Below are 25,135 nucleotides of genomic sequence, written 5' to 3'. Positions count from 1 at the left end.
TTTGATAAGGTATGCATGCAGGCAGCATTCTGGGTGGGATGCAAATGCTCACACTCCTCCCTACTCCATTTCCCCCCCTCTCACATGCAAAGTTCTACATATCTGTATATAGTTTTACATAACTGATCCCAGTAAAAAGCTGGCCTTTTTTCAGTATTGCATTCTGCACTATTTGAACTGCCTTTTTGACAACAAAATCTGATCGTCTTTCTTTGTTTAACATGTATGTTTCCATCGGCATTCTTGAAGAGGTGGGATCCTAATGAAGGATGGAACATTGGAGAGTGATTTTCAGGTAATCAGAGTATGAACTACCAAGGAAGAGGAGCAAGCAATAGGAGCTACGGCAAGTACAGACTCGAGAAACAATGCATAAGGTTATTCTTTCAAATCAACAAGTACGTGTATACTATATGTAGGTATTGTTCTGTCAGCATCCTTCAGTGCAAGCCTCTGAATTTGGCCCTCCTGGTTCCCACGGGCAAATGAACAAGCCATAGCAGGCAGTGATTCTATCTCAGCTTCCCACTCCCAGGTTTCAGCCATCTGCTCTCCCTCACACTCAGAAATTTAGTGCACGACACAGCAATAAAATGAGATTCTGATATGGAGGCTGTGTACAGACTCACTCTGTGAAGTGTCCTTCCTGGCAGGAAAACTACAATGAAAACAGTGATGATTGAGGCTATTAGTAAGGACTTTTTGAAAAAAGGCATGAGGTGTGTTCAAGATTGTCTATTAACAACAACAACATTGTAAATCCATTGATTTTGGAACAGTAGAAAGAATCATACTGCTACTGCCAAGCAAGAATACAAAGACATCTCTTAATGAAGGGCAGAAGATGGCAATGTTCCTTCCACCAATAACCCTGTACAACAGAGGAGGGCAGGAGCTGAACAAAACTCAGTATGTCATTCTCTAGATCTGTCAACTGAATGTAGAATGGATTGGGTACTGTGTAAAGCCTCAGGCAAATGCCACATTCCAAATCATGGTGTTAGCTTTCAACTGTTTAACCCTAATAGGCAGTGGAAAAGCAGGATTCATGCTGATAAGCTAACTTGACAAATAGTGGATGAATTTGTTACAGATATCCAAAGCGTTACCTTTCCCATTGTGAAGCACTCCTGCTGATGTTCCTCTCATCTTTGCTGCCTGACTCGTGCCACTAGGCATTGTATTTCTCCCATCCAGATACGCTGTGGAATGGAAATTCTTCAGCTGCAATTCATATAGGATCTGAAAAACGACCCAGAAAATTGGGCGAGTCCTCTTAACTTTTCTGTCTGCTGTCTCTTTTCCTTTAAGCACTCCTCGTAATGCTGTTCCCAGGAGGAATCTGCAAGAAATTCAACTGCAAATTTTGATATTGAAGAGCTACTTGGAAATCATCCGTATCATGGCCTGAAAATGGCATCCGATAAGTGGAAAGAAAAAGACTATAAAGTAAATACCCTTGTGGTAGTATTAAGGTATGAGTTGCCTTTTGGCAGCAACATCTCTTTTTAGCAGTACTTTCAATTAGGGAGAGGCATCTAATTTTGGAAAAAGAAGACAAATGCTCAGAAAAGTTGCTCACAGACATTCCTAGCTGGGATGGCATCTCACAGCACACTGGAGAATTGCAAAGTACTCTAGGCAGCAAGCCTGCAAATTAGCTGGCACAAAGCTTGTATTGTGTGCTCAGGTTAATGTAAGAGAAATGTAGTCATTTGATCATAACTGAACCAGATTTATACCGCTAGATTTTCTTAATGTGCAGATACAAGCTTAATGAACATCTTAGGTTATCCGACCATAACCTAAGATGTCAGGGCTCACATTGAAAATAGAGCTTGCTCAAAAGAAGGAATTCTGCTGAAGCTGTCAGAGCTTTTGTGCTCTTGGAGCATCAACTCACCAACACAGACCTTGAGATACCAGCCATCAGTCTGGGGGAATGATCGCAAAGGATTGTTATAATGCTGCCAAATCGTAGCTGGCCGGTGATGTTTTCCAAGCCATGAAATGGAAGAATTAACTCTGATGGAGAGGTTAAGGATTATTTTATGTTTAACTACAATATTGACTAGTAGCTTACGGTAACTATGAAATGCAAGGAGATCATTTGGAATATTAACAGGATTAGGGTGAAAGAAAATATCTAAGAAGACTAATGTCTGAACCACTGAATTGTTAATGACAACACTGACTGGTAAAGGTATGTCATTTGAATTAGGCTGAAAATTGGATCTGTGGAATAAAAACAGTACATCCTCAGTAACCACACGAATTAATAAGACAAAGGCCGCTGAATTTCCTTGTGTCTGACTATTGTGCAATCTCTGGTAAGAACATACTTTGCAAATACTTTGGGAAATTCCCTCTAAAAATGCGGTCTAAGTGAACCAACACTAGTAAAACCTTAACAAATTGTTTTTCCTCCGGAGCAAAAACCATAACAGCAGCTGCACAATTGTGGTGGCTTTCTTGCAAAGAAAATGCAAAAAGCAGTGTGAACTGCCTCTTGAGCCCTGTACTTCACAGCCATAAACTACCTGCAGCCATAAACTTACCAGCAGCTATCACTGCTGTGTTCATCTGCCACTTGGGAAAAGCACACACTATGTCATACGCTGTGTTCAGAGCCATTTCACCATTCCGTCTGAATCTGCCTCTGAATATGAGTCAGAGCCCTCAACTGTTACAGTTCTTGCAGACCTGAAATAAAAATGAATTCCTGTTCATTTTCCAAGTGAACATCTAATAGAAGACATGTCTGATACACAAACTGTGGGTACATAGTTCAAGCCCATTGGTATAATGAATGGAAGTGCAGAAGAAAATGTTAGAGAAGGAAATAAAAATAGGACCACAAAGGATGTTCTGAACACTTTATATATCTAATACACATCAGGGAATCAGAGTTTTTCTGATCAGGATTTGGAAATATAAGTACTTTTTAATTTCTAATTAAAATATGTGATTATTCACTATACAATTGAAATTGAAGAGTAACTGCTCTTTTTAATTTTTTTTTAAATGGCATTATTTACTAAGAGCAAAGAGAGGTAAAAAAGGGAAGACACTTCACATATGACTGAGAATGTGCGTCGAAAGGCATAACTCATGTCAGTCAGAAAAAAGATGGCAGCATCTGTGTATGGCCTACAGACAACTAAATCAAATTGTTGGAAGAGAATCTGATCTATTATCATGGTAAGTGATTCTCTATTTTCAGCAGTGCTTTCAAATGTGGTTTACATCTTGAATTTTAGAAGATGAGAATTGGAAAAAAAATAGATATATATTAGGAATAACACCTGTCTCAGCTTGCCAAGCTCCATGTGAACTTAGTGTGATGGTTTTAGCTTGTGCACATTTGTTGTCTGAGGATGTGGTAGGGTACAGCCGGATGGTTGCTGCAGTAAGTTATGTCAAACCTGTTGAAAAAGAGCTGTAAACCTTTGTAGTTTGGTATAAGAAAGAAAATTAGGATTCATATAGAGATGATAAGAGTACCAGTTTGTGGGGGGAAAAAAAGAATTCTGTAGTATTCAGTTCATGCTTCACACTGCAAATCTTGCAAAAAGCTGTTGAAATTAGGGGAAAATGTTTCCATGTTCAGAGTATGAATTTACATTTCTAGTGCTGAAGTGGGTTTTTGTGGTTACCTTTGTGTTAAGCAGCTGAGGTTTAAATTGGACACAGATGTTGCCTCTAAAACTGGAGGTATTTATTGAGAAGGGTGGAAAGAATTTGAAGCTGGTGCCAGAAACAACTGAAGGAACAAGACTCTTAGTGGCACCCAGTGTCAGGGCAAGAGCAATGGGCACAAACTGAAGTGCATGAAATTCCAGCTGAACATAAGAAAACATTGCTTTACTTCATGGGGTTGAACACTGGAAGTGGTTGCCCAGGAAAGTTATGGCATCTCTGTCCTTAGAGATAATTGGAAACCCAAGCAGACATGGTCCTGGTCAGTGCTTTAGCTGCTAGTTTTGAACACTTCTCTTGGATTGAGCTACATGACTCTGTGAGAGCACTTTCACTACAATTTCAATGGGAGTAAAATTATTTAGGATGAGTGAAATGAAAATAAAATACATCCTTTAAGACACTCAGAAGTGTATATGCATGGAGACGCTATGTATTTATGCTATTTGGAGTTCATACATTTTATGTCTGGTGTACGAGTAGGGAAGGAACCAACAGCGTTAACACCACTGCATTCCTAGGGCTAGGATTTGGAAGCTGCAAAATCCTAAAAGACAATCATACAGCATGACCGAATTTCTACCAGCATGACTAACCTCTAATTGGGGAAAGAAAAATACAGTCTAGAATAGTGCCTTTTAAAAGGTGCCAATTTCCAATTTATCATGTGATCTTTTCGCACTCTGTCAGGCAGATGGGGAAGCTGTAACAGGAAATTTTATGCGATGGGTTATACCTCACAGAAACTGCTCTAATTGCTACCTCTCATTTGAGAAAAATGTTCAAGACAAGCTCCTCATACCCAAAATGAATCTTCTGCCAAAGCAAAGGAAAGCGTTACTACTGAAAACACAGGCACATAGAGCAGTAGGGATCTTCTAGATACTGTTCTGTGAAATATTACATGCTTGACAGACGTGCAAAGATGAGAAATTGCCTATTTCTGCTGCATTCAGAGGAACTGTACATTACTTGATACATGAAGTGTACGCTATTTGTGCCTTGATTGTTTAACTTGACTTTGTCCTCAGTTTCTTCCTTTAATAACTTGCCACATCCTCTGTGCTTGCTATCCACATGGCCAAACTGGAGGCAATTCAATCAGGAAATCAACAAAATCAGTTTGTATTTATTATCTTCTTCAATTGGTAGACATGATGATTCAGGTAAATTAGTATTCAACCATATTAAGATCTATTACAAAGTTGTCCTGGCTTCCAGGCTGCAGATAGTTTAGGATGGTATCAACAGGAATACAACTTGATGAATTACCCATCTGTCATGAATGAGCTCTATTGGGATGATCTCTGACAGACTCCACTAATTTGTGTATTTTTATTCTAGACAATTCCTAAAGACATTGACGGCTGTCTTAGATCACAGACATGAAGAGCAAGGTGTCCAGTCACATCCCTTCATCCCAAGCAGACGCAGTGGTGACGCAAGAGGAAAGCTTGTAATAAACAGTCCCTGGATGAGTGTTGTCTGTCTCCTCAAAGGAAAAGGCAGGAAGCCAGTCAGAAGTATCTTGCAGACCCAAATCTGGTCTACGCGCAGTCAGCTGGACCACTTTGTGTGCAGTGTGCTATCCAGCAGATGGCTCATCTACACTTTCAGAAGTCATGTAATGACTACCGTTGTGTGATTAAGCTGTGGCTGCAGTTACTTCTACTATGAATGCTTTTATTTTTGAATTTATTCTGGATTCTCATATCCATTCCATTTATGCTTCACAATGAATGCTGCTCCAGTTCTAATTTTAAACTCATTTCTTCTAATGAGGCCCTCACTCCACCCCTAAGCAATCATTCCAAAATACCAGCACTGTTTTAATCTTCTCTCACTTTCTCACAGCATTGAGCTATTTCCTTGGCTACTACTGCACTGAAGAAGAAACTTCTAGTTTCATGGTCTCATATGCTCCAGCCCTGATGACATTTAGGAAACTGAAGTTTTCTATGCATTGGTCTGAATCTGACTATAGTCTCTGTAGTTACAATAGTAGGGATTGTTATCCAGTCACAAATCCTAAGGACTGGAAAGATGATGTCCCACTATCCAGCTGTCCAGCTGCCCTTTTAAGGAAGCTCTATGCCCTCTTTGTACCTATGAAAGGAGGAATTCTGAATTTCTATTAACTAAAGTTACACAGATTTGGTAATTTACTATGAATTATTACATTATTAGATAGTAATGCAAAATGCCTAAAACAGTGTAAACAGCTCAGTCTGAGTAGAATATGTTTGTGAGTGGAAAATAATATACTGGCAAAGGAGCATGGTAACTACATCTTTTTCATTATCTACCCAATCCTCTCTTTCCCTATAACTCTAATGCTCATGAGACTAATAATGATACGTTGTGAAATCTAATTTTGTATTCCCAATTTGCTTCCATCTGGAAAGGAGTCTCAAAAAGATGGCTGCCTTCTTTTGTAACAGGAAGAAAGGAGTATAGCTTCACAACTTCTTCTTTGTAAGGAGTGCTTTTATTTCCCTCTGATCAATCTGTCAGTCTGCTGAGGCCAATTCCTTTCAAGGCAGATACCCACTCATTGAGAATATTAAGAAACCTGGGACCTGCTGCAGAATTATGACAAGCCTCTCACAGCCCAATCTGCTTTTTTATTATCATTATTTTTATTTATCTTTATATTTTGTGCCTTTCATAAGCCCAAAGGAAGCAGCCCCTGTCCCCCGTGGTGTACGTACCATCACTTGAAAACCACTCCACAAAGAAGCATAATAATATTAACAAGAAAATAATGTTGCTGACAGACTTAATAGGAGGCTGCTTATTTCCAGATTTTCCTACCCAAAATATCAGTTTCATATATAACATTGATTTGGAAGATATTGCCAGGCCCCCAAATTAATGAAAGGTCCAGGCCATAACATCAGTTTCTAATGAAAGTCCTTAACAAGCAAAGGAAAATAGACTGTTACTACTAAACTACTCAGAATCTCAGTGCAGGCACTATTGAATGGAAACTTTGCTAAATCTTCTTGTTGAAGTCATAGGTTGTAAAATCAACAGCTGAATTCATTTCTCATCTGACTTTGCATCATGCAATTTCAGACATCCTAAGTTAATTAGTACATGTACCGTGTTTCTAGTGTATAACCTGCTCTGTTCCACCCGGGAGAGGGCACTGTTCCTCCTGGCCACGGACCGCACGCGGACACCGACGAGAGGAACGGGAAAGTTGGGATGGCAGCCGAGAACTCGGCCAACTTGTACGACCGGTAGTTACTTTAACGATAACGCTAACCTGAGCAATGAGTTGAGTCACCCGACGCTGCCGCAACAGGAACACTATATGACAGTCTGTAAACACGCAGGGTGAGCTTCTTTTTGTGGCGTCTGAAACGTGCTAAGGGATCCACAGGTAAATAAAGCAGCTCCCGGTGCGTAGATCTCCCTGTACAGCTGGGATGGCAAAAAGAGAATCGTGGGTGTCCTTGTGGTGAAAGATAAAGGCTGCGTTTAAAAGCGACATTTTAAAATGAATATTTTGGTCTTCCAATTCGTCCCTGATTACCTTTTTGATAAGGCAAAATATAAATGGGTGCCTGAACATTTAAATACAAAATTAATTGCATCTAATACTAACACGACCTCTGAGGTTAATCCTTTGATGGATGCCTCTTGAAGATAAATGGAGTACAAAATATATTACAGTTTCAGTCCCTCTTTCTGAAGTGTCTAATATGTGGATGCCCCATCCCTGGAGGAATCCAAGGCCAGGTTGGATGTGGCTCTGGGCAGCCTGGTCTGTTGGTTGGTGACCCTGCACATAGCAGGGGGGTGAAACTAGATGAGCATTGTGGTCCCTTTCAACCCATAGATAATATTTCCCATACATGTGAAATTAAATATTGTTTAGGATGGTTGGTTATCTTTGTATCGGCTAGTGTATGCTGGCAGCCCTCTCCTACTGAAAGCTTAGGCTGATGCCTTAAATCACTGACCTTGGTTTATAAGCACCGATCATACGAACTTTTTTCTGCAATAATATTGCATAGCTACACCTTCATTTAATACATTATATCTCCTGCTCCCACTTTCAGAAGTGTTTTGAAGCACTATGCCAAACATACTCAGAGGATCATAGAATCATAGAATTACTCAGGTTGGAAAAGACCTCAAAGATCATTGAGTCCAACCACAGCCTAACCATAGTACCCTAACTCTAACAACCCTCTACTAAATCATATCTCTGAGCACCACATCCAAACAGCTCTTAAACACATCCAGGGATGGCGACTCAACCACCTCCCTGGGGATCCTATTCCAGTGTTTAACTACCCTTTCTGTAAAGAAGTGTTTCCTAACGTCCAACCTAAACTTACCTTGGCGCAACTTGAGGCCAGGATATACAAAGAATTGTATTACCAATATGTCATAAGACATACAATGAAATCAGATATAGAATTCACTGAAATCATCTAAAGAAACAATGTTCTCGTGTTTTTCTAGGCATTTTTCTGTTATGGCCTAAAAACCAGTGGAATCTTCTGTAAAATACAGAATACTACAGTACTGGAGGTACACTATGACAACCCTGGCATGCTGACTTCGTAAGATGCCACTGCGTTATGCAGTATTTTAATGTGTGCAGAAATTGACCCCATTCCTTTCTGCCTCAAAATAAGTAAATAAATAAATAAAAATTCTGAAGATGAAGGCCTGAGATCACATTGGAAGTCATCAAAAGCAAACCTGGCTTAATGTGAAACTGTCCTTCTCGAGAAAGGTCTGAAAACCTCAACTTGAGAAACTGCATTGTATATTGTGTTAAACCCAGGTTTAAAGATGATCTGATTTCATGAATAGGTGCTCATGGTACAACACTGTTGCAGGACAATGGACTTTTTCCAGTCAAATCACAGGGGAAGAGTAAATAAACACAGAATAAGGACTATATGCATCTGTATATAGCTGACGGGATTTGCTGTAGTGTTGTTGGGCCTGTGCTTTCTTTAATGGAGCAACAGTAGCCAAAATGCTGTGTATACTAACGGGGATAAGCAGATAGCACTTGCACATGACAGCCAGACCACAAGTAAACAATCCCAATCAGAAGCCACTACAATCAGTTCTAAGGGAATGAAAACAGACCATGTTGTGAATGTTGTCCAGCACTGTACATGAGGAACAGGCACTTCTGGAGACCTCAGTGCCTCAAAGGCCTCTAGTTTCTGAAGAAGCAACTGCTGTAAACGTAATCTCATGCCCCCATCTATCTACCCTGCTCTGTACCACACCATATTTGCGCATCTCATACCAGCCAGGATGGTTCCTGGTTTCCTATTTCAGCTTTCCAGACAGAGAGCATCTGTGGCTTGCAGCTGCTGGTTCTGCAATACAGTATAACAGCCCATTACACGGGACTGACATTTCTGCCATTTACTCTACTTTTAGAATGTAGCAGCAGAATCCGTGCAAAGCAATGGTTGCTTGTGCCCCGCAGTTACCTGCTGCTGGGCCTGCGGGGCCGAGTTCCCCGGTGCCGTGTGGGGAGACTTCAGCACAACGGAGCAAAGGCGTGAGGAGGGCGAGGAGCTGGGCACTGCGGTTATATTTGGAAAAAAACCCACCGCCACCAGCTGGGAACTGCTGTATGGGCAGCATGAGCCCATTCTCAAAGCGGGAGACAAGTCCTGTGCTTCCCAAGGCAATGATGCCCAGTGACTCGGCAGCCAGACGCTCCTTCAGAAGCACCTCTGTGGGACGCTGGGGAGCAGCCCTGCCCGTCACACCGTCACACCGCCAACCGCAGGTGTCCCCGGGGCTCTGCACGCGGCTGCAGCAGCCTCGCCTGGGGGCAACGTGAAGGAAGAGGGGACCGTGGTGCTGTCCGTCCCCGCAGCGGCTGTTCGCCCACCCACGGCCCGCAGCCCCCCAGCCCCGCTCCCCGCTCCCCGCTCCCCGCCACGCCGCGCACACGACGGCCCCGCCTGAGCGGCGGCCGAGGAGCCGGCGGCCGTATCGCGCATGCTCGGCAGCCGCCGCCATTTTGGTGGGGCCGGGAGTTCTCCAGCGGGAGCGGCGGCGGCGGAGCTCGCTGGGCCCGGCTCGGAGGTGGCGGCGAGTGGGTGCCCGCTGCGGAGATGGCCAACATCGCGGTGCAGAGGATCAAGCGGGAGTTCAAGGAGGTGCTGAAGAGCGAGGAGGTCAGAGCCGCTCCCGCCGCGCTCCGCCGCCACCCTCCCCGGCTGCGCGGTGGGTGTGCGGGAGCGGGGGAAGGAGCCGGAGCCCGCGGGGGGCCCAGCCGCCCCTCGGCCCCACCTCCTCGCGCGGGGGGTGGGATCGTCCCGCGGCCTCGAGGAGGGGAGCGGCGATTCCTGAGGAGAAGGGACCCGCCGGGACGGGGGGAGAGAGGGGGGTGGCGGAGACCCGGCCCGCTGGGAGCCGGGGGAGCGGGGCCGGCCCGCCGCAGGCCGGGCGGGAAGCCCCCGGTGCGGGCCGGGCGGTGCGGGGCGGCGCGCTGCCAGCCGGGCGGGTGGGGCCTGCAGCGGCCTCCTGCCCCGCAGACCGCCCCGCGCGTCCCGCCGCCCGCGCAGCCGGCGCCCGCCGGGCCGGGCGTGACGAAGGGAACCGGGGGGTCCGCCGCTTCCAGCATCACCTTCAGGCACGGCCCTACCGCTGCACGAGCACGGGGTTTTAATACAGTGAATTTTTTTGCAGGTAAACCTGTTTGTCTAGCTTGCTTCATTGCAGGACTAACGTTAACCCTGGTGTAGGTTCTCACCTTCGGTTGGATGGCTTTAGAACCTCCCTCGTTTCTGTGTCCTTACCCAGTCTCCCTCGTTTCCACCTGCATCCTTCTGAAATGATACATACCTGAGGGCATGGGCGGTCGGTAAGAATGGCCCGCTGCCCTCAGGAAGGCGCTAAGGAAGTTCCAATCTGTGCAGGGGAATGTAGCACCCTTTGCAACATCACGTCGGTATGGCTCTTGCTGTGCCCATATCTGAGTTGGTGAACGTCAGCCAGATAGGATTTAATAGTTGTGTCGTCATCATCGCCCTACTTGGGATGATGTTGCAGGTTAGATGCTTGTGAAATATTAATGGGAGCATGTAACTCCTAAAGCTGGTGTTCTAGAAATCTGGACATGTTAGTGAGGAAAAGTTGAGAGGATATCTTTAAAATACATTGATGATTTAGGGAAAACGTGCTTAGCATAGCAGTAGTTGATGTACTTTAAGTGTGCTAGCACCATTTTGCTGTACAGCTTTTATGAGCCCCTTGAAGGAGTATACAGGCCGGGTTCTTATAGCCTTAGAGCCCAGGTTGATGTAGCCAAACTCTTGCATGGTGATGGCAGAATTGCATGTAAACTGAGAGAACATTCTTAGTGTGGTTTTTTTTGTACCAAAGCTACCAGGTCTAGACCCTGTGCTCCATGTAACCGCTGATATTTGAAGTCTAATAGCTTCAAGATATTTTCCTTTTGTTTTATTTAGGGCGGAAAAGGGGAGGGGAAGAAAACTTCCCCAATTTGAGAGGGAGATCCATGCTGATTATTATTATTGTATTTTATTACTGTAAAGGTTGGATCTGGAGATTGCATTTGTCTCAGTTCCCGTTTGTTTAGTCTCTGTGTTGAAGGGCCCAGTGTAGAATGTTGCAAATAAATAATACCATGAAATGATCTTTAAGCTGCACAAAACTCCCCTGATCCTTACGGAACTAAAGCTACGAGATCTTAAACTTAAAATGCACGACTTTGATATTTGCCCCCTGCCATTAGCTAGCCATGGAGGAGTGTTATATTGATAAAGCAATTCACATGGAGTTGCTGTTTAAGGATATAGTAATTCTCCTGTTGTGAAGACAGAATTTCAGCATTCATCAGCACCTACAGTTTAGACAAGCACAGTGTATTTTGGATGTTTGTATGCTCAAAGGCAGACAGACTGTGGTATCAGTAGCACCACTAATGTGAAAGCACATGCATTGAGATGAGGAATGGAGGATGGTGGTATAACTCAATGTACAAATCAAAGAGGAAAGAATTGTGGTTGGTTGTTTTCCCTGCATTATTTATGTACTGAAATTAGTCTCAAACCTTGGTCCTTTAAAAGGGGGAAAAACAAAACAAAACACAAATGGTGATGCTAAATTTGTTACTTACAAGTTGAAGTCCCTCTCTGAAGGCAAAGTGACTCATGTTATTTGTGCTTTAATTATTCTTCATTTGGTGCTTTGAGCTTCACCTTAGCATGGAGAGCAGCCCCTGTTTCTGCAGGTGCAGAGTAGGAGAGCAGGTGCCTGGGGAGGAGTTGGGCGCATTTGGGAAGAACACAAGAGGGAGTTTGCTCTCATCTTCAAGTTCTCATCTTGGTACTGAAGTAAGGTGGGAGAACCAGAAACATTTAAAAGGGAGAAGCTGGATGGTATTTGACTTCTGTGCTTGGAAGCACCAAATTTCACTTTAAATATTGGTGAAGAGGTAATTCTGGAAAGTGTGCTATTCTTCCTGTAGATAAAGTTTAATACTGATATGACTAAGTATCCTTAGTGCTTTCTGTTTCTGTGACATTGAATAGTATTTCTGGGAAATCACTACAACAGCCTTCACCTTGCCTTGCTCTCTGGTTTGCAGGTAGGAGCTGAGGGATTTGTGCTGTGGGAGGGGAGGGGCTGACAAGGCTTTTAAAATCTTCTCACACTTCAACATTTTTTGCTTCTTTTTTTTTTTGGTAGCATTTCTGTCTTTTTAAATTGTTTTAATAAGGCCTTGCACATTGATTTAAGGAATGGGACGTTGTAGAGATCTTTGCAGCTTTGCACCTTTTGAGTTTATAAATGAGGTACATGAGACTGACAACAGTTTCCCTGTTGAGAGACAGGGGAATTGTCTTCAGAGTAGGAGGAGAGTTGAAATGTTCAGGTTGCTGATGTCCTGCGTATTCAACAAAAGTGAAGCTGCTCACCTAGGTAATAACCTGACTAGTGTAATATAGGTTGGAGGGTACCGTCTTGTTCCTCTATGAAAACTTAAAGTAGTAAACAGTGATTAACTCATGCAGTGTTTTGAATCATAGTCTAGGCAAGTTGCACTCTTTCTTTCTTCTGTCATTTCATTAATTTATCTTGTTAGTTTCACGGGTTAGGCTAAATTAAATTCCAAAGTAGCAAAACATGTTCTGAATGAAAGTGTGAAGCTGCAGTTTGATGGAGAAACCAACAATTGGTGGAGGGGGAATAACAGCCCAGTGTCTTTCGCTTTGATGGTTGGGAAGAGGCTTTGGTGAAGGTTAGCTGATATTATTCCAGAACAGGGTTACTGGAGTGCTAGCCGGATTCTTACCATCTCTGTCTGTAAGCAGCTGTCTTATGAGGGGAAGGATCTGGTATTTAACAACGAGCGCTGAAAAACATTGTGTTCATTCATGGGCTGGTGCTGACAAGTGGTTTAGTTCATCAGGCACGTCAATGTGTAAATCTTTTTTCTTATTTTACTATAGTATCACATGTGCTTTAAGGAATGGTATTGTGCTGGCAGTGGAGTTGACCATCCAATATCTTCATCATGCAGGAATGTAAGGAGATTTCTGGCCGTATCTCTGTGAAATGCTCTTAGGAGTGAAATTGCTTCTCTGTGGCATTGAGGATAACACTTCGGTAAACATGGCTTCCTTCTGGCAAGAAAAAAGTTGGTGGTTTTTCTACCACAGAATGTTCCTCTTCCCTGTATCAAAAGGCAGGGGTTTATCTGCATGGAAGGTAAACACAGATAGAGCTACAAATAAATTAAACTCGACTGTAGTTGCAGAATAGGAGTATCTGCAAGAGCAGATATGTGCAGTAGTAGTTAAAATTTGTAACGTGAGTCCCAAATAGTTTTCAAGTGGAAACAGTATGTTGATGGCAAAAATTGAGTTGCATCATTTCCAAGAAGGAAGTTGATATTTGTTCTGGAGTCTGCTGTGTGATTTTGTGTTGTAAAAGAGAAGGGAAGAGTAACAATCGCGTGCCATACTGTGTTCCTCCCTAGACTTGCAGTGAGTAGCTGTGGTGTTTGTTTGCTGCTGGTGGTGTTGGGATGCTTGGCAGTTTGTAAGCTGCTGAGTGACATCTTCTTGGTAACTAGAGAGCGGTGAACTGAGGTTCAGAAGAACTTCACTGTATTTGATTTGCTTATCACAGAATCACAGAATGACCCGGGTTGGAAGGGACCTCAAGGATCATGTAGTTCCAACCCCCCTGCCTGGCAGGGCCACCAAACATACACCTTTACTAGATCAGGTTGCCCAGGGCCCCATCCAACCTGGCCTTGAACACCTCCAAGGACGGGGCATCCACAACCTCCCTGGGCAGCCTGTTCCAGGACCTAACCACTCTCCTAGTGAAGAACTTCCCCCTAACATCCAACCTAAATCTTCCTTCTTTTAACTTAAAACCATTTCTCCTAGTCCTGCTATTATCAGCCCTTGCGAAGAGTTTACTCCCCTCCTGGGTGTAGGTTCCCTTCAGGTATTGAAAGGCTGCAATGAGGTCACCCCGCAACCTTCTCTTCTCCAGGCTGAACAAACCCAACTCCCTCAGCCTGTCCTCATAGGGGAGGTGCTCCAGCCCCCTGATCATCTTCATCTTATACTTGAGCAGTCTTGGGTGCTAGAAACTGAATTCACTAAAATGGAAGCTTTTACTAGTAATTGTGCTTTGGTGTCATTAGAAAGGCCTGATGGATACTGTGGATGTGTGGTGTTTTTTTTCTTACCATTTATTATGTAGGAGCAATGCAGATGTATAAAGATGGAATGTCTTCTATTATGACTCCTGAGTCAGCAACGTAATATTTAAACAATGCCAACTTTCTGCTCAGGCAGATATTTAAGTCTTGATTCATGATAATTGGTCTATTGAGGTCAAGTGTAGGTTTAGTAAGTGCGGAGTGTGAGTGGAGCTAGAGTGGGCCTAGTTAATTAAAAAGAAGCGTAAAAATGAGAGCTTCTACAATGAAGTTGTCGTGTTGGTACAAATCTTTGGTGTGCCTCTCAGAAAACTTGCATATGGCCTCAGACTGGGGGGGAGGGAGGCAGCAGTGTGTCAAGTACAGGCTGCTTTGCAGAGGGCTGTGTAGAGACTGGAGAAATTAATGAACTGACAGGAGCTTTGTGAAGTTAACTGTTAAGTGCCAAGTCCTGAATCTGAGAAGTAACACTGTACATCAATACGTGTGCTCTGGGGACTGACTGGAGACAAAGCAAGTTGGCCCTCTTTGCCACAAGTCTTTTTCTGCCAACTGCACACTGGGTTGTTTTTAGCATGAATGCAGAGAGGGATGAGGAAGTGGTTCTTCACTTTCCCATGCACTTCTGAGGCCATATCTGGAGTGCTGTGCCCTGTTCTGGGAAATCCATTAATACACCAAAGTGAGTCCAGTAGAATGCCATAAAGGAGATTAAGGGACGGGACTATGTGATGTGAGAGAGGGGCAGAAAGGTGGCCACTTAAACCCACCACAGGTACTTGACTCCAGAGGAGAATCAAACATTTCAGTGGCGCACAGGGGTAGGATGAGAAACAACAGGTAAAAGCTGGAACATGATAAATTATGACTGGAACCTGGGGAAAAAAAAATGGCGTTACAGTTATCTCATTTAACTGATTGGATGGAGAGACTGTGGATTCCCCATCCTTGATGATATTCAGAAACTCAGTGGGACAAGTTCTTGAGCAGCCTACTTTTGTTGGACCTGCTTTGAGCTGGAGGTAGGACTAGATGCCCACCAAATGTCTCTTCCTGCATCGTTTTTTTTTGTCTCTAGTATAAGGTTCTTTTAAATTAGTGCTGTGGTTGTGTTTTCTTTTTTGTGAAAGAAAATGCCCGGGTCCCCACAACACCCTTCTCTTCGAATTGAAAGTGTATGGATTTGATGGGTTGACTGCTCAATGGATGAGGAACTGGTTGCAAGTTCGTACCCAGGGAGTGGTGGTCAATGGCACAGTGTCTGGATAAGGATCAGTGACTAGTGATGTCCCTCAGGGATCAGTGCTGGGCTAAGTTCTGTTTAGTATCTTCATTGGTGACATCAACAGTGGGATCAAGTACCCCTCAATAAGTTTAAACTAATATGAGTCAATACATTTTTTATGGTAAGGGTAGCGGAGCACTGGAGCAGGTTGCCCAGAGAGGTGGTTGATGCCTTGACCCCGAAGTCATCCAGAGTCTGGGTGGGGTTCTGAGCAACCTGACTGAGCTGTAGACGCCCCTGTTTGTTGCAGGGGAGTTGTTCTGGGTGACCATTAAGAATCCTTTCCAACTCAAAATGGTCTATGACTGTATTACTGTCTCCAGACCTGATAAAATATTTTCTCTGTGAACAAATCAGAGGTTTTGAAGTAGCATTTTCATCTTTATCTGGGAAGTTTCTGCTGTTGTAAGATGATAACGAATCCTCTATCCTCAAATTAGAGACTAGTTCTTCCGGTAGGTGCCAAGTTGATTAAATCTTATTAGGCTGAATGAGTTCTGGGTTGAATCATGAAGGTAGAATGGATATGAAATCCATAATTCTTCTAAAAGTTCTGTTTATTTGAAATGTGAGGATCTTCACTTGAAGATGGCTATTTGTGGTATCATTTATACCTTGCTGGAAAGAATTCCACTGTGTATTTTAAGCTCTGCCTATTACAACAGGCAAGGGTTAGAGCTTTTTTTTCCTCAGTAATTAGAGGTTACCAAAAAGTATAACTGGAATGCCATTACTGTGCACCTTTTGGTTTTCTTAATTCTCTGTGGTGTGTTTGGTCATGTCTTCCAGTTTGTACTAGAAAATCACAGAATCATGTAACTTGGAAAAGGCCTTCAAAGTGATCAGCCTCAACTACCAACCTGACCCACTGTTACACCGTGTCCCTCGGGCAGAATAACTCGAGATGAATCTCTACACCTCAGCCTTTAAAGGATTTGGTCCATAAGCTGCTGCTTCTTGTTATTTAAAGAGTAATTTGCTCAAAACAAAACGCGTTTTCTAGGGCATTTCATGAGAACTTCTTACTATTCTCACTTTTCAGTGATCTTCCTCAACTATTGGTTTACTTGGTTTGCTACACCTGGAATACAATTGCACTTCTTAAAAAGTATTGTGTAGATACTGATGAACACTAGTGTAATTCATAACACTGCTCAAATCTACCATTCAGGGTACTCAGTGCACAGCGCTAGTGATCATTTGACCAGACCTGTGAGTTGGCCATGTATTGTTAATAGTACTTCTGCAGGGAAGGCAAGTTCTGTTACTTGTTCCCCTTGTTCAGTTAATAGCGTTTTTGTTGTTAATGTGTATCTGAGATTTCTAGTGAACACTATTCATTTTGGAAGAATCCCAAAGATGCTGGAAGGTAGTAGAAAGCAGGAAAACCTCGGTAACCACTGCAGTCAGGCTCGTTTGATTGTCTTTCGTTATCTTTTAAAAACCTGAGGCGATGTACAGTTGTATGTTACAGGACTGGGTTAGTAAGCTTAGGATTTGCAGTTAAGCTGCAGCTACTACTGGGCGCTGCCTTCTGACCACAACCAAATGGACCCATCATGGTAGAAATCAGCCAGTTATTTAACCTTCCCAGTCTCCCATTCATTCTTCTGTGCTTATTTCTAGGAGTTTGACTTTAATAGGAAAGAAGTGTACGAGTTCTAAGGTTAGTTCACTTTACTTGGTTTGAAATTTAAAGATGATTTCTGTTTTATCATAGTAAACTTCTAGAATTGTAAAAGTGTGCAAGAAAGTACTGGCTGACAGTCCAGTCTTGAGTCGTGTTTAAAGGTCGTTCAGTCACATTGAACTTGTTAAATTAGTGCACATAGTGGAGTTCTGATGTTACTCACTGAGCTTGGTTTCTCAACCCAGATTCCTGTCATTACTATCCTTCGTTTTTACACTAATTATTATTACTTGTATTACATTAAGGGAAATGCTTTTGGTTAAACGTTATAGTTACTGTGCCGGCTTTCAGCATCTGACAAACCAAGTAAAAACTTTGTGTTTAAGATGTGGAAAGCTGAGTTATTTTGTCACAAAGATGATCAATTCTGAGAGTTTACATTCTATGAGTGAAAGTAATGCCTGCTATTTATTTCCATGGAAACTACAACAGATACTAAGAGCACAAAAAACACTGTTTGATAGAGCAAATTCTCAGCTGCAGAGCACTATTTTTCAACATAGCTAATGGTAGGTGGTGATTGTGTGTTTTCACCAGTGAAGAACAAGAGCCTGCATGCTACGCTTATTAAAGATACCTGCCTCATTGGAAGTGACCCACTATTGGCACTACAGAAACACCACTCACTGTGCTCTCATCCACTGGTTGGTCTCCATAAATGCTCAGCAAGCAGCAGTGAATGTCAGTAGGTACCATTTTTTTACTGCATGAAGGCAATTCAGTGACACACCTTTGCTCCATTCACACTTTGGTGTCGGACACCGTTTGTCAGTGTGTCCTTCTGCTGCCATCTGTCACATATGACAGCTTGTATCGGAATAATGGTGGGAGGGTTCCACCCTATGCCGTACCACCAGCATCTGCCTCTGATGCCGTGGGCCAACATAATAAAAGAGGAGGCATTACTTTTGGAGCAGACGTTGTATATCATGCTCTAGGGTTGTAGTTCACTTCTGCACTCTTGACCTAGTGAGTAATAATGACCTTTTTGATGTCCATGAAAACCTATCACTGTTAATTCTTGCAATATTTGAGTTGAGAGCGGGTGGATCTGCTTGCTCTGGGTATCTCATAAAACAGTTATGTACATAATAAACAAAGTATCTCTGTGAGCAGCAAAAATAACCTTATTTGAAGAATGGGTCAGTGCCTGTAATTCTGTTTTAACAGAATTGCATTGGATTGTTTTTGTAGTCTTCAGTGTCCACATAGGAGAGAGATGTTATGAGTATTATTGCTGGCTGCAGAAGCAGCTTCATTCTGCGCTTATGCTTTATGGGACCCAGGAAAAGTCAGCCAGTCATACCATGTAACTCCGCTTTGACTATGCATGTGTGTATGAGAGCTGAGCTCTTGCTGTGTGCATCATGCTTCTACTGGAATGGTAGTATGAATGTTAGTAGGAACTGTCCTGTCTACTTTTGTCTGTTGTCAAAAGACACGCAGAGAACTAACTTCTATTTGCCATTACATCGTTTCTAGTCATTATTAGTCAGTCAGATCAGCAGTTCATTAGGAAAACAAAACCAGCTAATGGTTGTGTAAGTCCAGTTGCTTTGGAAAATCAGGGTTTAAGGTAATGTGCTTCAGGTTCTGCAGTTTCTGTAATAATTATGGGGGGAGGAAACAAATGGGTTAGTCTGTATTTTTAAGTAGGTAGTTTAGTTGAAGCCAGGTACATATGACTACATATATTTAACTGGAAATAAACTGTGAGAAAGTATCTCTAAGTTTTTTTGCTATACTGAAGCAGGGGAGGCTATTGCAAAGTAAAGCAGCATGTTCAAGTAGAAATCACTGTTACCTGTTCCCCTTCTGGAATCCCATAGAGCCGAGCCTTCTTGGCATGTAGGTGTAAGCCCTTTTGCTTTGGAATAATGGTGTCCATAGGTAGAGCTGGAATGGAACAGCTGTTCTGAGCTGTTTCCATATGTAAGCATCGTCAGTTTAAAATGAGCTGAATCCTGTAGGTCCTTTAGATGTAGCATTACTAGCAACCTAAGCAGAGTGGACTTAGGCAGGATCTGCCTCAAATAGTTTTATGTGTTATAAAATGACTAATTCCAAGTACGAATCAAACTGTTTATTAAGGCATTCATTAACTGTAGGGGTTTCTCAGTTGTTTTGCATCAGGAAACAGTACTCTGTATACTGAGTTGGAGGAAATGTATCCAGCAGTCCTACAAAATTGCTTGTATGTGTAGGCTTTCCTCAGCTGTGTTGTTCAGAGCGGGACTCCCTTGCACTGTGCCCCTTCTGACAGTCAGTATCTCAGTGGTACTCAGCTTAGGTTCCTGTTCCAGTTCTGCAACTCCTGCCCTTGATTAATGCTTCTTGGTACTGTAAATATCACATGTGGCTAAACAGTTATAAGCTGTGTCTGTGTTAGGGCCCTTACATCAGCACAAGAGTGTAAGTGTGCTGCTGTATACACAGCTTTCATGGCATGGCTTCCCCAGTTTAGCCACACCATCCTCATAAGTGAGACAGGCTGTTATTGTATAACCACACGAGCTTGTGCCAGGGTAGCTGAGTCAGTTACACCTTTGCCTGCCCGTGACTGACACAACTATTTTGTCAGCAGTAGTTGAGACAGACACTGGAGCTGAAGTTTCTAAATACTTGTAGGCTGTCCTAAGGCAGTGCCAAGGAGCAGCGTCACATGCCTCTTGTAGCCTTGTCACTTCCTACTGCTTTGCTCCCTCTCCTAGTCACAATTTGCAGTGAATCAAATAAGCTGAGTTGAAATGAGGTGTCATAGTGAGATACTTGTAACCCAGGTGCTTGCTGTGCAGCCCTATGAGCATGTGCACAGAGTCCTGCTGCCGCCTTCATGGAGCTCCAGCAGGAGGAGAGTAGAACCTTGGCAGCAGTTCAGCTGGTCTGAGCTGCTGTAACTGGGGGTAAAGTAGTGTTTTAACTGCTGAACTGCTGAACTGATCAGTGCCAACTTCTGTATGTATGCCTTACAAGTACTGCAGAAATATTCCATGGCACTCATTTGTATCTCCTTAGATACATTCAAATATGTTAGATATTAGTTGCATAGTGTGTTGGTTAATAAACAGAGAAAGTTTTTCCATTCCACAAAGCTAACCTGATTTCATCTATTTTTTTTGTAAAATGAGCAACTAGAAAATACAGGCGAAACTTGGATGAGATGGGATGTGCAGTGTGGAACAACTTCAGGACTGGAAGTGATAGTGGGGCCAAAGGATGTAAGAGTGTTTTAAGGAAATGCATTTCTTTGTATTGATCTTTTCCTATCTGGGAAAGCTGCTCTTTAATGTCTTTAGACAGACTCACTTCCTTTCTTTGCCCTGCCCTGCCTCGCCCCAAACACTTAGTGATGATGAGCATTGCTTTGAAGGTCAATAGGAGCGCTCCCTGTCAGTGTGATGTACTGATCTCAGCTGATTGTGCAGTACAGATAATTCATAGCCGTGACTGACAATTGTGACGCTTTTGCTTCTCTTAACGAGCTTCAGGTTTTTCAGGGCTCTGGAGATATACTTCTTTTCAGCCTTTAAGTGGGAGTAAGTCTGAAGCAATACTGAGCTCTTCAGTTTGTGACTGTGGTGGTGGTGGGGGATGAGGCCATTTTTGCATGGGGCTGAATATTTTCTTACAGTTGGATTTGCTGTTTTGCTGCAGCACAGTGCCTTGCACTTCGGGTTTGTTTTCTAGTTAAGTGGTGCATCCTACCTTTTTTCTGTCCTATTTCTGGTGTAAGAGTGAGCAGTCTGGATGCAGTGTGCGTCCCAAGCTGTTCTGGGGGAGCAAAGGATGAAGAAGGGGGCTGGTAAGGCCAGAAAGCTGAAAGAAGGGAGGTAAATTTGATTATAATAATGCATGTGAAGTTTTAACCAGTTGGTCTGAAAAGAGAAGACTAGAGCACTACTGTGATGCAGGGAATGCATTTATAAAGAAAAAAGACCCTATTCGTAATCTTCCTTGAATATTGAGGGAGAAAGCGAGGAGGGAATGATACTGTGCCTTGCATACACTGCTTTAATCCTTTCTCTCATTTATCAGCCTCAATCAGAATCAATTTAAAGTGAGATGGTATAACATTAGTTGTTGTAGATTCCTTGAATAAGGTTTTTGTGGGTGGAGTGTTTTCATCTCGACAAGGAATATTAGTAGGAATTGTTACAAAACTTGTCTGGAACTATGAAAGTAAATGCTACTAGTGATGGCATGGCTCAGATATTTCAGGAGTTGTTAGCCCAGTGATTTAGTTACCAAATTGCTACTGAATCAACAGGAGGTGTTGCTATTCCGGGCTTGGCGTGGAAGAGTAATGAGGTCTTTGTAGGAGAAGCGCTTCAGGGAAAATCAGCTTGTGCTGTGTGATCACAGGTTGGATCCTGCGTTGTGCAATGAGGGCTGTTCTGGAGTGTAGCAGAATGCTGCTGAAAGCAGCTTCATAGGAGCAGCCCCAACGGTTGTGTGGGAGGCCAGGGATTTCTTCTGTTAGAGCTGCAAAGATGAAGTGCTTTTACCTGTGTGATCCTCATTAAGAGGAAGTATTATAGGAAAACACCCCGGATTTGATGAGATCAACAATCATTATGGTTAAATGTCGGCCATTTCTCTGGGGATGTGGGCAAAAACAAGAGCTGGCAGAGCCAAACTGAGCTGTGCCTTGCAAAGTCCTTCAGCACAGTAGGAAAAGTATCCTACAGCTACATAAATAAGTCCTTTTGCTATACAGGGGCACGCTGAAAGTGAGGTATGATCCCCAGAATAAATAAATCCTTTCACTGAGGCAGTGTGAGGCAGTTCTTCAGGGTTGTGCTTAAAGGACAGACCTCGTCCTCTCCTGGGGCGCTGGGCTTGCTGCTTTGTGAAGGAACTGGTCGTGGGGTTAGCAATAATGGGTGTGTGCCTGTTTCCACTGAAGCTCAAGTTAAGAGGGAATCGTGGGAAGTTGCTAGTGTGTAATTAATTGACATGGAAAATGAAGGTGGGTATCCAAGCTGCTACATCAACATGGGGAGCCTTGGGGAAAACAGCGAGGTAAAAATGTTGAGTGGAAAATAAAGTAAGTTATAGTGTGAGTTGATTGTAGATAGTGCCATTGGTTTTCTGGGCAGGAAGCAGAGTTTTGAAAGGTTCTTTGAAAGAAAATGCTCTGGTCAGACAACTTCTCTGAAGAGCAGGAAAAATGAAAATCAATCTAAAATCTGTTCAGATGTAAGGAATATAATTTCATCAGCTCTATTAATAGCTTCCTTCCCTTCTCTGATGTGTTCTTTAAGGTCATGAAAGATGATGCAACACCTGGTGCTAAATCTGAAATAAAAAAACCCAACTGGTTGATACCTTTAAACAAGGCATTAATAATTAAATACTTTCAGTTTTGGATGTGTGTGGTGTGGTCTTAAACTTGTACCATGGTTTAATGTGTTCTTTGAAGCCCCCTGCGTGGCTGTGCAGTTATAGGTGCTGCGTCCCTTCTGTGGCGTGAGAGCTTTTTACCTAAATTCTGAAGGCAAGTGGAGAAATAAAAGTCCCAAATCACCCCTGGATTAATTTAGTGGAACTTCCATTTGGTGTTCTTTACATAGTGAAACTATTACTTTGTTGTTTTTTCTTCCACTTTATATCTATGAGCATTTCTGGTCTGAAGGGCGCACCTCTTTTGGTGGGTGGTACTGAATCTTTAGAACCTTTATGGGAAGGAAATGGGTAGTTAATCTAGTGATTGTTCAGTGAATTCTGCATCATTAACACTTCATGCCATTGGTAGATATGAGAACCGGTTGATGGCAACCATCATCTTCATGTTCTAATGACATGAGAAGGTGGTACAAGGTTTGTGAAGAAAATAATGTGCAATTCAGGAAATCCCTGTTGCATTGGGTGAGCGTTGAATACACAACAGCAGGACGGGCAAAGCTTTAATAACTGAAATGTCATGGTGTTTCTGAAAGGGAATTTTGCTTTGCCTTGTCAAAAATGGTTCTGACTGAAGGATCTGTATGAATTGCATTAATGCTGCTCTCGGGACTTGAAAGGCAAATTGAATGGAACGTGCAGCTCTGGCTAAGAGTCAGGAGAGGATTTGGGAAAGCATCTGTTTTCTCAGTGTCAAAATAGTGTTTTTATTTTGCAGGCAAGTTGGTACGGGTGTGAAAATGCCTAGGAGGTGACAATGAAATTCAAGTGTATAAATAAATAGTACCTTATGCCTAAATATTAAAGATAAACATGATCTTAAGACTCCAGTGTTCTGTTTAGATCATCATCTTGTTCAGAAATAGTGAGCGCTCCACATGGGGATGTCTGTCTTATTCCAGTGAAAATGACAATGATGTCTGTTATTATTCCATAGCTCTAAACCAGAAAAAGGCAGCACATAATTCAGCCGATGTAGCTTTAGTTTGACAGATGGATCGGTATTTAAATGTAACTAATAAAAACAGGAACTTCAGATACTGCTGGGTTGCTTTGCTTGTTTTAATGATAATATAAAGGGAATTAATGACGTTGCTAACGCTTTACAGATTGTTTTTATTGGAGGAGGATTCCAACTGGACGATCCACCTTAGGTCACCATATTAAAAAATTAAAGCAATTCTAGAATATAAAGTATATTCTTGGGGAAATCTATGTCAAACGCTTACTTACGACTCTTTTTCTCTGTTTCTTTTTAAGACGAGCAAAAATCAAATCAAAGTAGATCTTGTAGATGAGAATTTTACAGAATTAAGAGGAGAAATAGCAGGACCTCCGGATACACCATATGAAGGCAAGTAAAGATTTTGTGTATGTTCACTGTGCACTTTATGTGTCTTGAGATGCTTTGTTTGTAAAATTAATTAACAGCATAAAAATCAAGAGCTCCGTGTTTGAAAATGTTTATTTTTTAAAATAGAAAGTTGTTTTAAGCAGTTTAACACGTGTTGTGTGGTGCACCTGTTCTACAGCAGGACTGGCTGTCCGCTATCAGATGTACATGTATAAGCTGTGCAGTTCAATGGTACAAAGCTGGCTTTTAGTGTTAATAATTTCAGACATCCATGTAGCATCAAGAAACTTCAAATTCTAGTCTGTTATCATGTCACGTGTGTTTCTGTGGTCGAATGTGGTGGTCATTCAAAAATGTCCCGTTACTTTGTCTGAAGAGAATGCCATTGCAAGTTAAATTTGGGATTAATTTATACTGGAGTGGGGGACTCTATTGGACAACGTGTCTACAGGTGTCTTCAGAAGTTACCTTACTGATGTTTTAGCGTGGTGAAGCTGATAGCAGTAACCACCCACTTCAAGTAATCACCCATTTCTTCAGCCTGGAAAAAGGGAAGTAATGTAAAACATAGTAGAAAACAAACAAAAAGCCTTTAGAAGCTCATAGAGCACACGTGATTAAAGATAACAAATAACTCAGTAGTGCTTACAACTGTGGACATCCTTATCTGTGTCTGATAAATGTGAAACGCTTTCTATTAAGATTCCTTGATGATAAATGATGGTGTTTTTAACAAGATTTTTTTAGTTACTTCTAACTGGTGTATTACCTAAAGTTCTACCTCATTTGAATGTTTAGCTAAACTTTCAGTAAACAAAAATGTCTCAAGGAATGTTGCAAGCAAATAGTTTTGATGAGAACTTAATCAGTTTCCAAGGTTTCAGTTGCTTTAGTTTTCCGTGCCTCAGGGCCAAGATTGGGATCTGAGTTTTGTTCAGGTATGTGCTGTTAATCAGTGGGCTGAAAAATAAATCCTTATCAATAGGAAAACAGCTG

The 25,135-nt window shown here is 42.5% G+C and overlaps 2 protein-coding genes across 6 annotated transcripts in view; one reads left to right on the top strand and one right to left on the bottom strand.

The window, feature by feature from the left end:
• Positions 1–2,567: 2,567 nt before the first annotated feature.
• LOC146761122 (uncharacterized) lies at positions 2,568–9,717 on the bottom strand. Of its 2 annotated transcripts, XR_014946000.1 has the most exons (3): positions 9,177–9,717; positions 6,971–7,128; positions 2,568–2,703 (listed from the first exon to the last, which is right to left on the bottom strand). XR_014946000.1 is itself a non-coding variant. In XM_085547261.1 (2 exons), exons 1-2 carry the CDS (start codon positions 9,715–9,717, stop codon positions 7,073–7,075), a joined length of 597 nt encoding a protein of 198 aa, XP_085403387.1. In that variant the 3' UTR covers positions 6,942–7,072. The 2 variants fall into 2 exon arrangements, 1 of the variants encoding a protein (XP_085403387.1); XM_085547261.1 differs by lacking the exon at positions 2,568–2,703 and having other exon boundaries at positions 6,942–7,128.
• A 6-nt stretch (positions 9,718–9,723) lies between these two features.
• Positions 9,724–25,135, top strand: part of UBE2K (ubiquitin conjugating enzyme E2 K) — a 34,404-nt gene continuing 18,992 nt past the window's right edge. For 2 of the 4 annotated variants that reach the window (XM_015862502.3, XM_085547260.1), the window contains exons 1-2: positions 9,724–9,875; positions 24,046–24,139. In XM_015862502.3, coding sequence (XP_015717988.1) covers positions 9,813–9,875; positions 24,046–24,139 — 157 coding nt within the window. In that variant the 5' untranslated portion in view covers positions 9,724–9,812. Of the gene's footprint in view, positions 9,876–13,278; positions 13,438–24,045; positions 24,140–25,135 lie in introns of those variants that run through there. The other 2 variants (XM_085547259.1, XM_015862500.3) reach the window with 2 other exon arrangements.

The sequence above is a fragment of the Coturnix japonica genome, chromosome 4 (assembly GCF_054131305.1).
Source record: "Coturnix japonica strain WE chromosome 4, WE-NBRP24, whole genome shotgun sequence".
Lineage (NCBI taxonomy): Eukaryota > Metazoa > Chordata > Aves > Galliformes > Phasianidae > Coturnix > Coturnix japonica.
This window is presented reverse-complemented; position numbering and strand designations above follow the sequence as displayed.

Excerpts from the sequence above, each read along its gene's own strand:
- LOC146761122 (XM_085547261.1), bottom strand. The coding sequence starts at position 9,717 with ATGGCGGCGGCTGCCGAGCATGCGCGATACGGCCGCCGGCTCCTCGGC. Across the intron at positions 7,129-9,176 it reads CCCCGCAGGCCCAGCAGCAG|CTGTACAGGGAGATCTACGC; the intron begins GTAACTGCGGGG and ends TTGCCATCCCAG.